The 16688-nt window shown below is 37.7% G+C and overlaps 5 protein-coding genes across 7 annotated transcripts; 2 read left to right on the forward strand and 3 right to left on the reverse strand.

The window, feature by feature from the left end:
* Positions 1–626: 626 nt before the first annotated feature.
* Positions 627–3379, forward strand: LOC108862863 (secretory carrier-associated membrane protein 4). The gene is made up of 12 exons (XM_018637123.2): positions 627–808; positions 1107–1199; positions 1306–1368; positions 1453–1486; positions 1595–1717; positions 1809–1871; positions 1960–2053; positions 2153–2198; positions 2296–2363; positions 2707–2755; positions 2869–2934; positions 3051–3379. The coding sequence occupies exons 1-12, from the start codon at positions 743–745 to the stop codon at positions 3081–3083; spliced, it is 798 nt and encodes a 265-aa protein (XP_018492625.1). The 5' UTR covers positions 627–742; the 3' UTR covers positions 3084–3379.
* An 876-nt stretch (positions 3380–4255) lies between these two features.
* LOC108862862 (phosphoribulokinase, chloroplastic) lies at positions 4256–6420 on the forward strand. The gene is made up of 5 exons (XM_018637122.2): positions 4256–4988; positions 5295–5379; positions 5472–5556; positions 5635–5879; positions 5967–6420. Exons 1-5 carry the CDS (start codon positions 4447–4449, stop codon positions 6216–6218), a joined length of 1209 nt encoding a protein of 402 aa, XP_018492624.1. The 5' UTR covers positions 4256–4446; the 3' UTR covers positions 6219–6420.
* A 41-nt stretch (positions 6421–6461) lies between these two features.
* Positions 6462–8022, reverse strand: LOC108862864 (GCN5-related N-acetyltransferase 2, chloroplastic). 3 transcript variants are annotated; one of them, XM_057011165.1, is made up of 7 exons: positions 7770–8022; positions 7601–7661; positions 7326–7521; positions 7158–7253; positions 6954–7076; positions 6780–6873; positions 6462–6690 (listed from the first exon to the last, which is right to left on the reverse strand). In XM_057011165.1, the coding sequence occupies exons 1-7, from the start codon at positions 7906–7908 to the stop codon at positions 6614–6616; spliced, it is 786 nt and encodes a 261-aa protein (XP_056867145.1). In that variant the 5' UTR covers positions 7909–8022; the 3' UTR covers positions 6462–6613. The 3 variants fall into 3 exon arrangements, with proteins under 3 accessions (XP_056867145.1, XP_056867144.1, XP_018492626.2); XM_057011164.1 differs by having other exon boundaries at positions 6954–7072; positions 7154–7253; XM_018637124.2 differs by having other exon boundaries at positions 6954–7075; positions 7154–7253; positions 7770–8021.
* A 172-nt stretch (positions 8023–8194) lies between these two features.
* LOC108857224 (plastidal glycolate/glycerate translocator 1, chloroplastic) lies at positions 8195–10792 on the reverse strand. The gene is made up of 8 exons (XM_018631178.2): positions 10429–10792; positions 10035–10350; positions 9474–9735; positions 9277–9392; positions 9077–9186; positions 8820–8997; positions 8613–8742; positions 8195–8524 (listed from the first exon to the last, which is right to left on the reverse strand). The coding sequence occupies exons 1-8, from the start codon at positions 10708–10710 to the stop codon at positions 8374–8376; spliced, it is 1545 nt and encodes a 514-aa protein (XP_018486680.2). The 5' UTR covers positions 10711–10792; the 3' UTR covers positions 8195–8373.
* A 534-nt stretch (positions 10793–11326) lies between these two features.
* LOC108863332 (CSC1-like protein At1g32090) lies at positions 11327–15559 on the reverse strand. Its single transcript, XM_018637725.2, has 11 exons — positions 15142–15559; positions 14337–14489; positions 14104–14239; positions 13925–14026; positions 13720–13839; positions 13562–13642; positions 13144–13484; positions 12808–13053; positions 12408–12732; positions 12096–12329; positions 11327–11903 (listed from the first exon to the last, which is right to left on the reverse strand). The coding sequence occupies exons 1-11, from the start codon at positions 15456–15458 to the stop codon at positions 11541–11543; spliced, it is 2418 nt and encodes an 805-aa protein (XP_018493227.1). The 5' UTR covers positions 15459–15559; the 3' UTR covers positions 11327–11540.
* Positions 15560–16688: the final 1129 nt, after the last annotated feature.

Genomic DNA, 16688 nt, shown 5'->3' on the forward strand with positions numbered 1-16688 from the left:
AAATCTACTCTTCAATTTCGTTAGCTATTTTAGCTCCATGGAGAAGTTAGAGCACAATTATCCCACAAACCCCAAGTGGGTTTCTATTTTCTTTTTCTTTTTTATTTCTCGGTTAAAAAAAAATTGCACGTGAGGCCCGCAAATAATGCTGAAAACCCACCGAAATTGTTTCTTCTCCTGCGCCTTTTTGCTCGGTTTCTCCACTTTTTCTGGACCCTACATGCTAAAATCTCTTTACAGAAACCGCTATAATTCTGCCCTTAGATCCCCATTTTTGTTGTTGTTTATGATCTCAAATATTTCGCAGGAACACCCGTGTGTAAGATTTACAAAAAAATGCCACTCACTTTCTAATTATACCTAGATAATTCATTTTCTATTTTTTGTCTTTTAATAATGTACAAATTTCAAACTTAAAAAACAAAAATTATATAAGGAGATATAATTTTCATGAAATTTTTTTTTGGTGAACCAAAAAGTCAACGTGCATGCAAATGAGTTAGGCCCACCTTAAAATCTAGACCAATTAACCATACAACGGCCCATCTACTTCTAAGGGTAGTTTGGTAAATACGTAAGGTGCCAAATCCCGCGTCATGCATGTGTATGGTCCGGCCCAAGTGTGTGAGAGAAAAAGAGAGATCACAGTTTCCTAGGAAGTCGTCAGTCACTGCTCTCCTTTTCTTGACTCTCACTCACTCGGAGAATAAGATCCAAAGTTCGGGATCTGCTGCAACTAACAATGAATCGTCACCACGATCCCAACCCTTTCGATGAGGATGAAGAAGAAATCGTCAATCCCTTCTCGGTGACGCCTTTACTCCTCTTCTTCTATTTCTGCGCATTTTCTCTAATCGATTTAGGATTAGATCTCGAGATTCTGATTCGAGCAGTGTTGAGGTTAGGGATCTCTGATTTAGGATTTATGGAACTGCATCGTTGGAACTTGGAACTAGGTTAGGAGTGTAGTCTTTATCAAAATTGAAAATGATTGAGACTCTCATTCCTTTAGTATCAAACTCAATGGTGAAGTTTTACTATAGGTTAGTACTGACATTGGATAGTTTGCTTTGCTGATTGTTGTAATTCTTCATGCTTGTTTGCAGAAAGGAGGTGGAAGGGTTCCTGCTGCATCAAGACCAGTTGGATTTGGCAAAAGCCTCGATGCTACTGTTGATATTCCCTTGGATACCATTAATGTAATCACTTCTTCCCTTTTTTTTCTTTTTCAATTTCCCCTTTGTTCATAATAAACCTCTTCTCAATTAAGTTTTATCTTGAATATGTGTGTTTATATTGGTGCAGGACTCTTCCGAGAAACAGAGAAAGCTTGCCGATTGGGAAGCAGAGCTTAGGAAGAAAGAAATGGTTAGTAGTACCACTTGATGTGAATTTGTCAAATATAATATTCACTGTGCTTTTTTAGATTGATGTGTATTGTCTTTCACTCAGGATATTAAGCGGAGAGAGGATGCTATTGCTAAATGTAAGCTAACACACAAGACACAACTTGATGACTGTGTTCTTTTTATTACTTCTCTGTAACTCTAGTTCTGGATAAGTAGCTAATAGCTCTCATCATATTATGTTGCAGCTGGTGTCCAGATAGATGACAAAAACTGGCCCCCGTTTTTCCCAATCATACACCATGACATTGCTAATGAGGTACCAGTTCATGCTCAAAAGCTGCAGTACCTGGCCTTTGCTAGTTGGTTAGGTAAGTCTAATTTAGCCTGTCTATCGTTTACCTATTAAATGTTAACTAGTGCGTTAAGTTGGCGGGATTGTATTTTACTGCTGGCTTTCAGGTATAGTTTTGTGTCTGGTGTTCAATGTGATTGCAACCATGGTCTGCTGGATTAAAGGCGGAGGTGAGCTTGACTCTATGCTATTATATTAATCTAATGATTGGATTTTGTTGAAGTTGAACTAATGCTGGTTTTTAAATAATAATGGTAGGTGTAAAGATCTTTTTCCTTGCCACAATATATGCGTTGATGGGATGTCCACTTTCTTATGTTGTATGGTACAGGCCTCTCTACCGAGCCATGAGGTATTACTTCTTTTAATTAGTTTTCTTCCAATGGCTTTAGTACAGTTGCATATTAATAGGACAGTTTATATAGTTGGTATGCTTTTTACGACCTTGTAGGACTGACAGCGCTTTGAAGTTTGGTTGGTTTTTCTTCACCTACTTGGTAAGTCTTAAAAACTTTTCATATCTAAATTTTTTACCTTATCTATAAGCAGATGTAGTTTCTATTTTCCCATATGAATGACCTTAGCTCTTCACAGATTCACATTGGCTTCTGCATCGTTGCCGCCATTGCCCCTCCGATTTTTTTCCAGGGAAAATCATTAACGTAAGTCTTCCAATCATAGCCAGCGACTCTCTTTGCCTCGAGCATTCTGTTACTTCTTATACACTTGATTAGTTTAGTAAGCGTATCTCTTGGTAAAATTCTAAATTGTTGTGGTTCGAAATTGAAAACATGGAGTTTTAACTTAAGAGTGAAAAACTATAATTCTCTTTGACCGTCGTTTGCTCAAGCTGTGTTTCAACTTTGTAAAACTGTTGTGGACAGAGAAGCTTTTCAACCGTCAAATAAATCTTATAATGCTTTAGAAGATTATGTGTCTCTTTATGGTTGGTTGCCATGGGATAAACGTTGTTGACATTCTTTTTATTTTTTGTTGATCAAACAGGGGTGTGCTTGCAGCAATTGATGTCATCTCAGACAGTTTATTAGCCGGGGTACAAGCCGTATTTTATATATTTATATTTACGACTCTCATATGTATACGCTCACCTTGAAGAAAGCGTAATGATAGCTAAAAGCTACACCAAACCTTAATGAATGATTGCAGATCTTCTACTTTGTCGGCTTTGGTCTCTTCTGCTTGGAGTCACTTCTGAGTCTATGGGTTCTTCAGGTAAAGCTACTAATAGTAACTCCATGGCTTCTTTTAACGATTGTTAACCCCAAAGGGCTTTGGTAATTTTAACGGGCTTACATCTGAATTGATCGTGTTTCGTTTTGGGTGTGCAGAAAATTTACCTCTACTTTAGGGGGAACAAGTAAAAAAGAAAGGAGAAAGGACAGGATGGTGATAATTTTCCCCTTGGATTAAAAAAAAAAGGTTTGAAATATGTGCATCTCGTATGAATGTAATTACCATTTTACCATGCGTTATGTTGTGGTAAATTCCTTTAGTTACTATAGTAGCAAGAGAAAGAGAGTGGGTTTGATCGGCCATTTGTGTAGGGTTTCTTGTTGATTAAAAAAAAAAAAGTGTAGGGTTTCTTTTCTTCAGTATCTTCTCCGTCTGTAACACAATATCGACTCTGAATATTTGGAATTTTTTTTTCTTGAAGAAATGAAGTGAATTATTAAGAAGACAATAGCCACAAACTACCAGAGTCTCTCGTTTTGGTCTGAATGTTATTTGCAAAAGAAAACATGGTGGATGCTAGTTCTTTAAATTAACTCTCAATCAGATATTTTTACATGTAGTTTATTTACTCGTTTAAGTCTCCTATATTTGTTATATACCTATTTGACCCTCTATTTTGATCTTTCTTGAAATCACAACGCATGTTAAAATTGTGGTGGTTTCAGTTGTTATATGATTTGATTGTCTTTGTTTACTGGTGATTTAAGGCTTGAAAGACCTTTGTTAAGGGCCTTGAGCAAAAGAGAAAGCTTTGGTTTAATTCTATTTGGTCCAGATGAAATAAAGATTCGAAGCTGAAGGGATATACGGAACGTGTCAATAGGACCCACATAAAACACTCTCACTCAACTTCGGCCTTAAACACATAATCCCCATCTGTCCAATTAGGCTCATCCACGTGTCCATTCAAATAATCGAAACTTCCAAAAAGGCAAAATATCCGCTCATGTGTCCATGCTCTGTTCTAGTTTTATCACTTCATCGGCAACTCAACTCTCTCCGAAACTTCAATATCCAATAATATCATTCAACTAAATAATCTAAACTAAATATCACTGTGCAAATCTACAATTAAGACAAACCAAAAGAATCAAGAAGTATAGAAGACACATATTGCTTGTATTTCTTGCGGCTAGAAATGTTTTACTTATCAACAATTATCTTAACAGAGAGACTAAAAACTTATCTAGAAACAGACATCCCAAAGTGTTTTACTAGGAAATCAAAACATAAGCTCAGCCACTCATTACACACCACATCAGATCAAAACATAACTCATTTGCCATCTGTTTTCATATCGACCCATTTGCCTCCCACCTCATTTGTTTCAACATCTTTGCATCACCACACAAAAACCCGCAAACCAAAAATCATTACCCATATCTTTCTCATTCTATCCAAATCCTCATCACTCAACCAAAGCTCTCCCAAAAAAAAAAACAGAGAGCTTAGGAGGAGAAGAAGAGGAACAGGAACCAACCATCAACAACAATGGCTGTTTCAACAATCTACTCTACACAAGCTCTCAACTCAACTCACTTCTTAACCTCCTCTCCCTCTTCTTCCTCCTCAAAACAAGTCTTCTTCTACCGTCGTCATCAATCCCAAACCAACCGTAGATTCAACACCATCATCACATGCGCCGCACAACAACAAACCGTCGTGATCGGACTCGCTGCCGACTCCGGATGCGGCAAAAGCACCTTCATGCGGAGGCTGACAAGTGTCTTCGGTGGAGCCGCCGAGCCACCCAAGGGAGGGAACCCTGACTCCAACACACTCATCAGTGACATGACCTCTGTGATCTGTCTCGACGATTACCATTCCTTGGACAGGACCGGTCGCAAAGAGAAAGGAGTCACTGCTTTGGACCCACGCGCCAATGACTTTGATCTCATGTATGAGCAAGTCAAAGCTCTTAAGAGTGGCATCGCCGTTGAGAAACCCATTTATAATCACGTCACTGGACTTCTTGACGCGCCTGAACTCATTCAGCCTCCCAAGATTCTCGTCATCGAAGGTCTTCATCCGATGTAAGTAGGCCACTCATTACTCTGTTTTGTCCTCTCAGACAACTTCAAGAGTTTAGAAGTCTTTTAGTTTCTTGTCGGAATTTGGATGGTTAAGATTCTTGGATTTAGATTTTAGATAATTAATATAATGAATGTTTGAACCTTTTGCATGAAGTCTATAGTTTGACGATGATGAAAATTATAAGTATTCTACTAATTAAGTCTTTTTTTTTTTTGACATCAAACGGCTGATCTATTGACTAATTAAGTTAGTCTATAGTTTTGGTCATAATATTTTTATAATAATGTTTTTGTCTACTCGTAAAGGTTTGATGAGAGGGTAAGAGACTTATTGGACTTCAGTATCTACCTAGACATTAGCAACGAGGTCAAATTCGCTTGGAAGATTCAGGTATGTTTATTTATCTATTTTCATCTTCATATATACACACATTTGATCAGAGCGTGACAATTGTAACGTATCAACCGAATCTGTATCAACAGAGGGACATGGCTGAAAGAGGTCACAGCTTAGAGAGCATCAAGGCGAGTATTGAAGCACGAAAGCCTGACTTCGATGCATTCATTGGTAAAAAAACTCATATTCAGTCTTCATTTCCTGGAAAATTTTGGTTGATAACAATGTTGTATCAAATGGCTTATGCAGACCCACAAAAGCAGTACGCGGACGCGGTGATAGAAGTGCTTCCAACACAGCTGATTCCAGATGACAATGAAGGCAAAGTGTTGAGAGTGAGATTGATAATGAAGGAAGGTGTCAAGTACTTTAGCCCCGTTTACCTATTTGATGAAGGTTCAACCATCTCGTGGATCCCTTGCGGTCGCAAACTCACCTGCTCCTACCCTGGCATCAAGTTCGACTATGCACCCGATTCCTACTTCGACCATGAGGTAGGTACATTTTGGTTGATTTTGCAGAAAGGAGTTTAGTTTTTTTTTTAGCTCTTGGTTTGAGCATTTTTTTTCTCTCTGTTTCAGGTTTCGGTTGTGGAGATGGACGGGCAGTTTGATAGACTGGACGAGCTGATTTACGTGGAGAGCCATCTGAGTAACCTATCGACCAAATTCTACGGTGAAGTTACTCAACAGATGCTCAAACATGCTGATTTCCCTGGTAGCAACAATGGAACAGGTCTTTTCCAGACCATTGTTGGATTGAAGATCAGAGATCTCTATGAGCAGCTCATTGCCAACAAAGCCACTGCTCCTGCAGAAGCTGCTAAAGCCTAAAACACAAGGCAAAATAGAACCCGTCTATAAAGTATAAACCCCTTTGCAGTTTCTTCTTCTCTCTCTTTCTTTTTATGGATTTTTCATGGCGAAAAGGGACTATTTTTGCTTTGGTTTGTAATTTATGTGGAGATGGTAACAGAAAATTCTCTAAAGTAGAGAAGTTAATAATAGCAAAGCAATAAAAATTAAATTAATACAATCCATTTCAAGGCGTCAATCAAACCTTTTAAGCAAAAGAAGGAAAGGTTTCTTCCTATTGAGCATATACTCCTGGATTGAATCTTAAATAGGACAAATATCGATTTTAAACTTACAAAATGCACAGTTAGTAAACTTCCTTACTGATCCATATAAGAAAGCATACAGCCAAATAGTAAAGTCCCATTCTTTTGCTACTTTGGGTACCAAAACATGCCTTTGATGCCTTCTGGATCAGCCTCAAACCCCAAATTCTGATAGAAATCCACAACTGCATGATAAATTAAATAACTCATAAGTAACAAATCTAAAACATTTGATTACAAAAGCTTGCAGCATATTGGTGTGATTTGATGATACCTTGACTATCTGCAAAAAGAGATATATTACCAATATCTCTCTGAAGAAGAGCCCTTACAAGCTTTTCCACGAGAGCTTTACCAAGCCCCTGACCCTGATAAACCAAATTAACATCAAACAAAAGAAGAGTTCCAAAACCAAAAAAAAAAAAAACTAGTTCTTTGTTTTGGTTACCTGATACTCAGGATCAACAAGAACATCCCAAATTGTAGCATTAAAGGCATGATCCGACGTCGCACGTGCCATTCCAATTAGCTTCTTCTTCTCCTGCTGCTGCTGCTGCTCATTATCTCCTTCTGTGTCAAATAACTTCTCCAAAATCCGCTAAGATATTCATCAAAAACATGTGATGGATGAAGGCTTGAATGAAGCACCTGATGATGATGACTTCAAGACAGAATGCAATGTAGCAACCATATAACTATTTTTCAAAGCTGCAGCTAGTTTCGTTAGCGGTCTCCGAGGCCATCCCACCTTTATATTATGTATAATTCAAAATGAGATTTTTTTATTTCCGTAATAAAATCAATAAGGCATTTAACTTACCTTGTCACAAAGGGTTTGGAGATCATAGACATCAATTTCACCACCAGAAGAAAATATGATCTCTTCAACTAAACCATCTTGAAGAGTTCTCTCAATCAAAGTGAATTCAACAGGAAGTACTGGTTCCGTATCTTCATCTTCTTCTACTGTAGAAGGTGGTTCCACAAGTTGGGTCGTGTTATTATTCTTTACAAACCTAAATCAATCAAGCCCTCAATGTATCAGCTTAAGTTTCATAAGAGCAAGAAAAAACAAATATGAATCTTTTCAAGTACCCAGATCGGATTGACTCCCAGAAATTAGCTCTGAGACGTAAAGTCTTCAACTTTCTGCTTCCTGAAGTAGACACAGAGTAGTAAACAAATTGAATCATTAAGGCTTAGACTTATACTCAGATCCTAGCGAAAGGAGTTTTAAATCAACAGATTGGAGCATAAGTAGTACCAAGTGGAATTGGATAGCCGGATTTGGAGAGGAACAGAGACTGATTCGATGGATATGAATTAGAATTGAAGGAAGCTTGAGGAAGGCTACAACAAGCGTAAGAAGAAGAAGAAGAAGAAGAAGTTGGGATTAGTATCATTTTTTTTTTTTGGTTTTGTGGTTGAGAGTAGAATTCAGACAAGACTGGGAGATGGTTTGGTAACGCTTTTAGCTTTACGCCTTCCGTTCGAAGCTTTGGGCTCTCGTCATCCTCTTTTATTATTTCCTATTTTGCCCCTCTCTATCAATCTTTTTATTAATTTTTGATAATTTTTTGAGATATTATTTTGTTGGATCACAAGTGACAAGACTGAAAACTAAATACATAATTAATAAATTAGGAAATACAGTACTTAAATTTCTCATTTGAGAAAAGTAAGAAAAAAAAAAGTAACCGAGAATTGAGAAATATATATTTTTTTTTGTCTCAATGAAAATATTAAATTTATATATTTTGTTTCCATTACAAATTCACAACATATACAAAAATAGAATGAAAAATTAACAATGTTTTTATGTTTCAAATTCAAACCAAGTAACTGCCGGCTTCTTACGGCATCACTTGTCAGCCAACGACCGCCAGCAAACTCTGTCGGACGGCAGGGATAGAACACAGTAACGATCCGAAGATTCCAGTGAGAGCATAAGCAATTGCACAGAAGGGAAGGGCCTCTGGCTCCTTTGCCGACAAAGCTGCTGTTCCAAGTCCATGAGCACTGTCCATACAAATAATGTTTTAACAGATTAGCTTAATCTTGGATTCAAAATGTGAAAAGAAAAAAAGATCAACTGTAAAGGAGTCACCTTGAAGCAGTGGCGATTCCTCGAGCAATAGGATCATTTAAACGCAGTTTATCAAGAACAACTTGTACAAAGTTAGCTCCAATCAGACCAGTCACAACCACTACAGCTGCTGTAAGCGACGAATTGGTCCCTGAAAATGTCCAAAAAGAGTCGTTAGAAAATGTTCTTTAACGTATTCTACAGTCGAGAAGAATAGCATGTTTATACCTTCAAAGAGTGATACAATGCTAAGGGCTAACGCGACCGTGATGCAGCGAGGTAGGATTGAAACAGTTAAAGATGGCTCTAAACCGACCAAACGTCCAACAAGAGCAGTGGAGTAGAGCGAGAATACCGTTGAAACAATCACAGACGTAAAGATCTCAGCTGCATGCCGCTTCACAAGCTGAAGAGGCAATCCAAAACAGATTGTTACCAGTTTTTCTGAGGCAAAACAGAACCAAGTTCGTTGTTTTGGTGGTTACCTTTCTCTGTTTGAACATGGAGAAAGCGAAAGAGAGAATGACAGAGCCAAGAAAACCCATTAAGATGTCACCAGCACCAGGATCCGATGCTACTTTAGTAAGGTAGTTTCCTGTCACCCATTTAAGACTGTAGTGAACAAAAGACTTATACTTTTTATGTTCTACCTTTTTGTTTTCACTCTAGTTAGTGTGAGCTTTACCTAGAACAGGATCAAGTCCAGATCCTGAAGCATACCCAAAAGCTAGAGCAGCGAGCAGTGCAGATAAAGCGCAGCATATTATCGGATGGAATACTTTCTTGATAGAAGATGGTAACCTAAACAAGACAATGAAAATAACATCAAGCTAGAGAGACCTTAAACTTGAGGAACAAGGAAAAAAATGGTTTGAATTATACCCGGTACCGACGATGTAACCTAGAACAGTAGAAGAAAGAAGGAAAGGGAGACAAGTCCTTGCACTTGTCCCCAGAGAAGTAGGGTAAAAGAGAGCACCAACAAACGACGCAACAAAGATTCCACTCCAGCTCCATAGCTCAAATGTTGAGAACGGAGAAGGTTTTGCCATAGGCTCAGCTTCCGTCATTTCGGTATTCACCATCTTTCTCACTGCTATAGCTGTGAACCCTGCTACACAAAGAGACGCCAACCATCCACCAGCTGCACAAGAATTTGAATCACACTATAAACGGTTTAGGCTCCCAATATAGGGCTAGGCGCTAGAGGTTCATCTATCGCCTAAGAGCATCTCCAACCGTTCTCTATTGTTTCCTCTATAATAATGTAAATTATAGAGAAAAAAATAGAGAACCATTGGAGATGCTCTTACGAGCGCCTAGCGCATCTTAAAACACTAATTAAATATCAGATCATTATATAATCCAAAACAAAACATAGTAAACAGATATCATTACCATGAAAGGTGCCAAAAGAACAAGAGAATGATTATATGTATATACCTACAATGTAGCAGATTTTGAGGCCCGAAGCAGCCGGAATATCTCTAACGGAAAGAGGGAGAACCACAAGAGAAGGAACGTAGAACAAAGGAAGCCATCTCTGGATGAACAGAAACGCAGGCTCGAAGAAGTTCATCATACCGGTTGCAGCAGCGGGGACAACGGAATCTAGTATCATAAGAACAGAGAAAATACAAAACATCCCAAACAAAGCGCTTGGGAACTTTATGGACGCCGCTACAAAAGCCTTTTTCAAGAACTGGTCTGCCGCTAGTATGATCCCAAGTGACACCAACAAGTGCGCTATCGCCAACACCTAGTGTGATATAACAACGAGATTAAAAAACCTAACGTGGTAAACAAACATTAATAAAATCTTCAACCTTAAGCTTACGTTACTAGAGATGGTTGATGTGTTCCCCCCTGTCCCTGCACCATCCACGGCCTGAACTGAGAGTTTTCTCCCAGAAGTCATCTCTCGAGAACCCATTTGCAGGAACTTACTTCTTTGTCCATATAGTTTACTACATTTCGATAGATTTAGCTTCTGGAGTCCATTGGATTCGAAAGCGTTCCCATTGTTCGACTGGAATCGGATCTTGGGACATGAACGGCGGTTTCTTGCTGAAGAAAGAGCTAAAGGAGAGAAAAGAGGAGCGGCTAAAGGAGTAGCCATGGAAGTAGAGACGATTTGGCTGTGATTCTGCGAGACCACACTTCATAGTCTTCTCCATCTTTCATTTAATGATGGGAACTGGATGACAAGAACTTGTATGGACGAGACAGAAAGTTCTATCAATACAAGATGAGCTACTTTTGTCTGTCACTCTTTTTCCCTGGTTAGGTTTTTCGGTTAAGAAATATCTATATCTTGATTAAATAAATTAGGCATGTACTTGTTCACCCGAACCAGAACATACCAAACCAAACCGAAAAATGTGGTTTTCATTTAGTTCGATTAGAAGGTTTGGTTCAGTTCAGCAACTGAAATTGGTTTTCGGTTCTATAATCGGTTAGTTCCATTCTCTATCAATTTTTCTATTCTTTTTATCAAATAGTACCAACCTTAATCAAAATTCACAACTAAACAAACCAATATCCAAACAAAAACAACCAAACTAAACAATTTTTTTTCAAAAATTTATTTAATTTTAATCAAAATTTAACCAAACTAACCAAATAACCAAATTAACCAAAAATCAAGGCAGACTTTTTTTGGTTCACTTTGATGAAATTTCAACCGACCGGAACTAACTAAATTTCCAATTATCCAAAATACTGAACCCTCGGCCTAAAATAAATATTCATATTTTTCATCACATTCAATAAAAACCAAGTTTTACAATTACAAAAAAAAAAACTGAAAATAGATGAGAATAAATCAATCTTGGAACAACACTAAAACCACCAATCTCCTAGCACCACCAATAAGACCTAGACCATTTAATTAAATTTTAAAGGACTACTTATACAAGTAACACTAATATAAGACAACTCTTTTGCTTATCAATTGTTGTAACGGTATCCACCATGCTCCTCATACCGATGAGTCTCGTAATGGTACTCATACTGAGACGACGACTGCTCGTAAGCTGAAGCGTAATGCGAAGAAGGTGAAGATGGATTGTAGACTTCATGCTGCTGGTAATGAGAAGGAGTGCCGAGCTCGGTCACAGGACTAGACGACTGTGTTTCATGTTTGTCGACTCTTACCTCCTCCGTTGCCTCCTTTTGGTGCCTCTCATCTTCTTCATCTAATTCTTCGTCGAATGAAAAGAAAATCGGGTGTAAGTAAGCGTCTGCAAGATCAGCTTTCATGTTCAACTCCGGTTCTGTCTCCTTCTCCAGCTTGTCTTTTGCCATTGCATCCTGCAGTAAGACAAATGATAAACACAGGTTTTTTGTTAGAATCCGTAGACTATCTCCAATGGTTTACTCGATTTAAAAGATATTTTATTTTAAAGTGAAAAATACTTTATTTATAGAGTAAATCTATTTTTTTTTTTGGCTCTAAACTCTAAGTGAAAAATAAAGTGCGGTTGGAGAAGATTGGTTCATTACCTCGAGTGGGTATTTACCGAAGGCGGGTTCGAAGCGGTGTTTGCAGTACTTGTGGAAAGAAAGAGTGAGAATGGGTAAGATGATAAGCAATGGGGTTGAGTTAGCTGCCTTTTTAGATGTCAAAAGTCCCATCAGCAGAAGCTGAGATATCAACAAGCTAGCTATTATCCTTCCATGAACATGCGGCCAAAACGCTCCACAGCTCTCATACTGTTGGTTATAAACATTGATAATCTGCATTGCAAAAAAAAAAAAGAAGCTAAATAACATCAAAACTTGCAAAAGAATCTACAGAGTCTTTTAAAACCGAACCTGATGGCGATAGACCAAGTAAGCAAAGGCGAAGAAGACACAGATGAAGGGAAGGAGAATGGGAGTGACAGCGGTGTATACAATCCCCAAGAGGAAGTAGAGCTGGAGGGCTGGGAGAGTCTCCTTGAAATCCACAAAACCAGGGTCCATTGCTCTCTCTCTATCTCTCTCTGTCTTCACAATAAACATGTTCTTCAAGTGGAAGATCACGAGAGGCTTTAACCGGAGAATCTCCCCCGCAATACCAGCCCACCCGTCCACCATTATGTACGTGATAAAGAAGGTAGCCTTCATCGGTATGGAGACACCAATGGTTCGAGGAATCCTGTATCAACACGCAACAAATCAAAGTTAAGAATCTTTAGGAGAGTGAGTGTGTAAGAGGTTAAAGGTAGCTTACTGAGTTGGTGATTGGTGAAGGAAAGAGTGAAGCTGCTCAAACGCGGTACCGGCGATGATACTTCCCAGGAACACATTTACTAACATGAAGTAATAGTACTTCGCTGCTGCTCTACGCTCAAGTGTAGATAAAGCAATGTAACCCTCAATCTTCGACATAATCAGTAATACTGTCGGGAGGATCCACAGGAAGATCTTCAGAGCAAGACCAGGTAGAAAACCTTGTAAGAATGACTTCACAAAGTCCCTGCAATTTCAAAAAAGAACAAGAAGATGGAGTCATTCAACTCTTGTCAAGACCTTGTCAATTGGCATATGAGACTTGCTTTTGACTTACAGTCTAGTGACAGGTCTGAGGAAAGGAGCAACTCTATCAAGACCTTGTAAGTTAGCAAGAGACTGCACGAAAGCGATGGGGATCATGTAGAAGAAGACCAATGCAAAGACTGACACACCGATTATGAGTTTCCTGATGGTCAATGAGATAAAAGGTATAGAAAGGTTTTGCCAGTAGATGTCACGAGGCTCCGGAGCGCTGCTCGTTAGCCACAGCGTCGGATTCTTGCTCTGCTGCGTCTGTGCGCAAACAGACGCTCCCCACCGTGAATCAAACGACACGAATGCGACGGGAAGCATCAGTTTTGAGTCTTTAAGAACTTTTTGACGCTCCAAGGACATCTGTTATCAACAACATCAGACGTGGTTAAAAGTTTGTGTCAGCTGTAATGAAAAGCAACGTCAGAGGAGTAGGTTACAGTGTGGTCAAAGTCTTTGATTTGCTGTTGGTAGTACTCGATGGAGTCAACTTTTTTACCCCATAGACCAAGAAACCCTGTCTGGAAGATGCACAAGCCGAATCAACATCATATGATCTAAAGAAAGACTAAACAAACGGTGTGGAGAAAGGACTAACTCTGCAAGTAGGCTTCTTATGGGGATTGCGTTGATGCTTCAGCTGATAATAGTCATACCAGTCTTGCAGCCTCTGTCTTTGCTTTACCAGCTTTGCGTACTTGTTCGCGTTATAAACTGCCTGAAACAAGAAGAACCAGTCCTTCAATCCAACTGATTTATAACAAACATAAAGCTATTTTTAAGGACAAAAAACATATATTTACCTGATGACATAGGTAATGCTCAGGGTGATTCGTCTTAAAGAACTGATCCACAGTATCCGGAACTGAGTGTCCAGGCATGTCAGGGACGTTTCTGACAACAACCTGCAATACAAAACTCAAAATGTATTAAGAAAACACACTCACTTATCGGTGTTGAAAAAGTTGAAGCTTTCACTTACAGTGAACTGCTCAGGACGCCTACGCTGTGAAGCTAGATACTGAAGACGCATCAGTGCAACAGTGTTGTACTCTCTGTAGAGCATGAAACATGCCCAAAACGTGAAGAGGTACTCTACTCCAATGTGGAAGAAGAATCTTAAACACACACACACACACAAAGATGTTAATCTCATTGATCATTATTACTAGTACTAAAGCTTCATTTTTTTAAATTCAGAACTAAAGCTCTCACTTAGAGGATTCAGGCTGGACATTAGATATGGAGAGCTTATCAATGTCGCTGACGACGAGTTCCTTCTTCAAGAAGAAGAGTGTTCCACTTGATACATTCACTGGAACAAGAACAGCGAGTGCTAGTACCATGGCTGGAGCAAAGATCTTCAAGCTGCCAAACCACCCAACAAGGAAAAAAAACATCTTTAAAAAGAAAACACTTACAGTTGTGGGTTTTACTAATTACAGATTTCTCTCGTAATTATTAATCTCAATAACTTTCCGGGGGAAAAAAAGAATTATTAAAAAGTGGCTTTTCTCAGGAAAACAGTGAGAACAAACGAAACTTCTATTATTGCTTTTGCTTTGTCTTTGTGGAATACAGAGCAGACAAATCTGAAACTTAGCTGTTACATGTTCTGTAAGAATAAAGTACAAATATTTTCCACGATTTAAAGATTATTTTTAACCGTAAAATTCGGGATTATGTCACTTGGAGAAACTCGTTCTTGAAGATTACAATCACGGGAAATCCCCAAGAAAACAAACAAGAACATAATAAATACCAATTTTTTTTTAAAAGAAAGTTCCAATTTTTCTCGAGAATTCAACAGTAACTTTTTAATGATTTAGACTCATGAAGTAGCCTAAATTCCCAGAAAATTTTTATTTTTGAAAAGAAAAAGAAATAAACCCTTTTCAAACGGAAAAGTTTTGTGTTTTTTTCTTTTCTTTCATTTTCTCGAGAAATTGACATCTCTCAAGATCGAGAATTTTGCATTTAAAAAAAAAAAGAAAAAAAAGGTGTCAGAAGAAGAAGTTACCCGAGAGTGTAAATCCTGAGGAAAACAGCAGAATCGAAGCCAGCGTGACGGATAATCTCGGACTCACTCATTTTCATGGCCTGAGGCATCCAATTAAGGAAAGTGAAGTAAGTTTTGAAGTTGAGGTTTACGAATTTTCCGACCAGGTTTCCGTCGGAGCGGCGGGGACTGTGTCTGTCTCCCGAGAGATACCATTTGGGGAAGTAGACTCTGTCGTTGATGGGTTGGATTCTTAGGACAGCGAATGCTATTAGAAACATGAAGGCGCCGAAGAGGTTTATCAGAGCTGAGACTCCTATGTCTTCTAGAGTCGCCATTGATGAATTAATTCAACAGAGAGAGAAAAAGTTAGGCTTTTAATGGAGAGTGGCGTGAAGGAGAAAGAAAGAGAGAGGAATAGATAATATATCGAAGTCTTAGGAGTTCCTTTTTCCACTTTCCAGTTCTTTTATTCTGTTTTTTTAAGGTATGTAAATATTGTTATTTAATCAATAAAAGATTCAGTAAATATAATTAATGTCTTTAAAATTTATCATTATTACATACACTTAAAATATAAAATATAGATCTTTTAGAAACAATTTTTTTTAAAACATAGAGTATTTTGTTGGTAAAGGGTTCACAGCTGTGAGTTCCGCCATCTGGGTTCGAATCCCGGCCACTGGGGAATTAACATTTCGGCATCGCCAGGGACAGAGGACCGACATGTGGCAACACGTGACTAGTCTGGACCACTTCGGTGGGGCCAGGATACCTCTGTATAATTCAAAAAATAAAAATAAAACATAGAGTATTTTGAAATGGAATGAGTAATATATTATTACCCACAGTCACATATTACACGAAATTACCATAGTCGAATATTACACGAAATTAAAATCTTCATTAAATGACTCTTTAATTGAAAGATTGGAAATGAAAATTTTACAAAATATAGGAAAATATTTATTTTCATTTAGAATATATGTTCTAAGATATTAGTATTAAGAGTTTTCCTGAGTTTACTACACTTAAATTGATAATCAATAAAAATTGGTTGATTTATATATTTTTATTTATGGAAAAAGTAAAAAGTTATAAAAATAGTACTAATTGTCGAATTTTTTTTACATTGTTAATACCATCAGCAAATTTCTAAATATTAAATTTTAAATTCTATGGTTAATTTTAAACCTAGTAAAGTTTATTGATTTGTTAATGTTGTAAGCAAAAACAATTTCCTCGACAATTAATATTATTTTTATTGGTTATTATTTTATGGAAATCTAAAAGTGAAGAAAATAAAAAAATTATTTAATATTATCGAATGTATTAAGTCTTTTTCAATAATGATAAAATAATCTTAGATATTGGATAATAATAAAAGAGAAAAGATATTGAATATTTTTTTTTTGTAAAAAAATATTGAACACTTTACGTGGTTCTTTTGGACGAGGTTCCTAAAAAGTAAAAACCAATTGTGGGAACTGAGAAATACTCATAGAACTTATACTTAGAGCATGCCCATTGAAGAGGTTTTTAAAGGGTTTACGGGTTCGGGTTCATAA

Source organism: Raphanus sativus, chromosome 5 (assembly GCF_000801105.2).
Source record: "Raphanus sativus cultivar WK10039 chromosome 5, ASM80110v3, whole genome shotgun sequence".
Classification (NCBI taxonomy): Eukaryota; Viridiplantae; Streptophyta; class Magnoliopsida; order Brassicales; family Brassicaceae; genus Raphanus; species Raphanus sativus.

Bases quoted from the DNA above. Each gene is read 5' to 3' on its own strand.
- LOC108862863 (XM_018637123.2), top strand. From the start codon at position 743: ATGAATCGTCACCACGATCCCAACCCTTTCGATGAGGATGAAGAAGAA. The intron at 1,200-1,305 runs GTAATCACTTCT...ATATTGGTGCAG, and splicing joins TTCCCTTGGATACCATTAAT to GACTCTTCCGAGAAACAGAG. The intron at 1,718-1,808 runs GTAAGTCTAATT...GCTGGCTTTCAG, and splicing joins GGCCTTTGCTAGTTGGTTAG to GTATAGTTTTGTGTCTGGTG.
- LOC108862862 (XM_018637122.2), top strand. From the start codon at position 4,447: ATGGCTGTTTCAACAATCTACTCTACACAAGCTCTCAACTCAACTCAC. The intron at 4,989-5,294 runs GTAAGTAGGCCA...CTACTCGTAAAG, and splicing joins ATCGAAGGTCTTCATCCGAT to GTTTGATGAGAGGGTAAGAG. The intron at 5,380-5,471 runs GTATGTTTATTT...CTGTATCAACAG, and splicing joins AATTCGCTTGGAAGATTCAG to AGGGACATGGCTGAAAGAGG.
- LOC108862864 (XM_018637124.2), bottom strand. From the start codon at position 7,908: ATGATACTAATCCCAACTTCTTCTTCTTCTTCTTCTTCTTACGCTTGT. The intron at 7,076-7,153 runs GTGCTTCATTCA...TATTTGACACAG, and splicing joins CTTGAAGTCATCATCATCAG to AAGGAGATAATGAGCAGCAG. The intron at 6,691-6,779 runs GTATCATCAAAT...TTTATCATGCAG, and splicing joins TCTTTTTGCAGATAGTCAAG to TTGTGGATTTCTATCAGAAT.
- LOC108857224 (XM_018631178.2), bottom strand. From the start codon at position 10,710: ATGGCTACTCCTTTAGCCGCTCCTCTTTTCTCTCCTTTAGCTCTTTCT. The intron at 8,998-9,076 runs GTAACCACCAAA...TTGCCTCTTCAG, and splicing joins CCATGTTCAAACAGAGAAAG to CTTGTGAAGCGGCATGCAGC. The intron at 8,743-8,819 runs GTATAAACATGC...GGACATTTTCAG, and splicing joins CATTGTATCACTCTTTGAAG to GGACCAATTCGTCGCTTACA.
- LOC108863332 (XM_018637725.2), bottom strand. From the start codon at position 15,458: ATGGCGACTCTAGAAGACATAGGAGTCTCAGCTCTGATAAACCTCTTC. The intron at 13,485-13,561 runs GTAACCTACTCC...TGTTGATAACAG, and splicing joins TCAAAGACTTTGACCACACT to ATGTCCTTGGAGCGTCAAAA. The intron at 12,330-12,407 runs GTTCGGTTTTAA...TTTGCAATGCAG, and splicing joins ACTTGGTCTATCGCCATCAG to ATTATCAATGTTTATAACCA.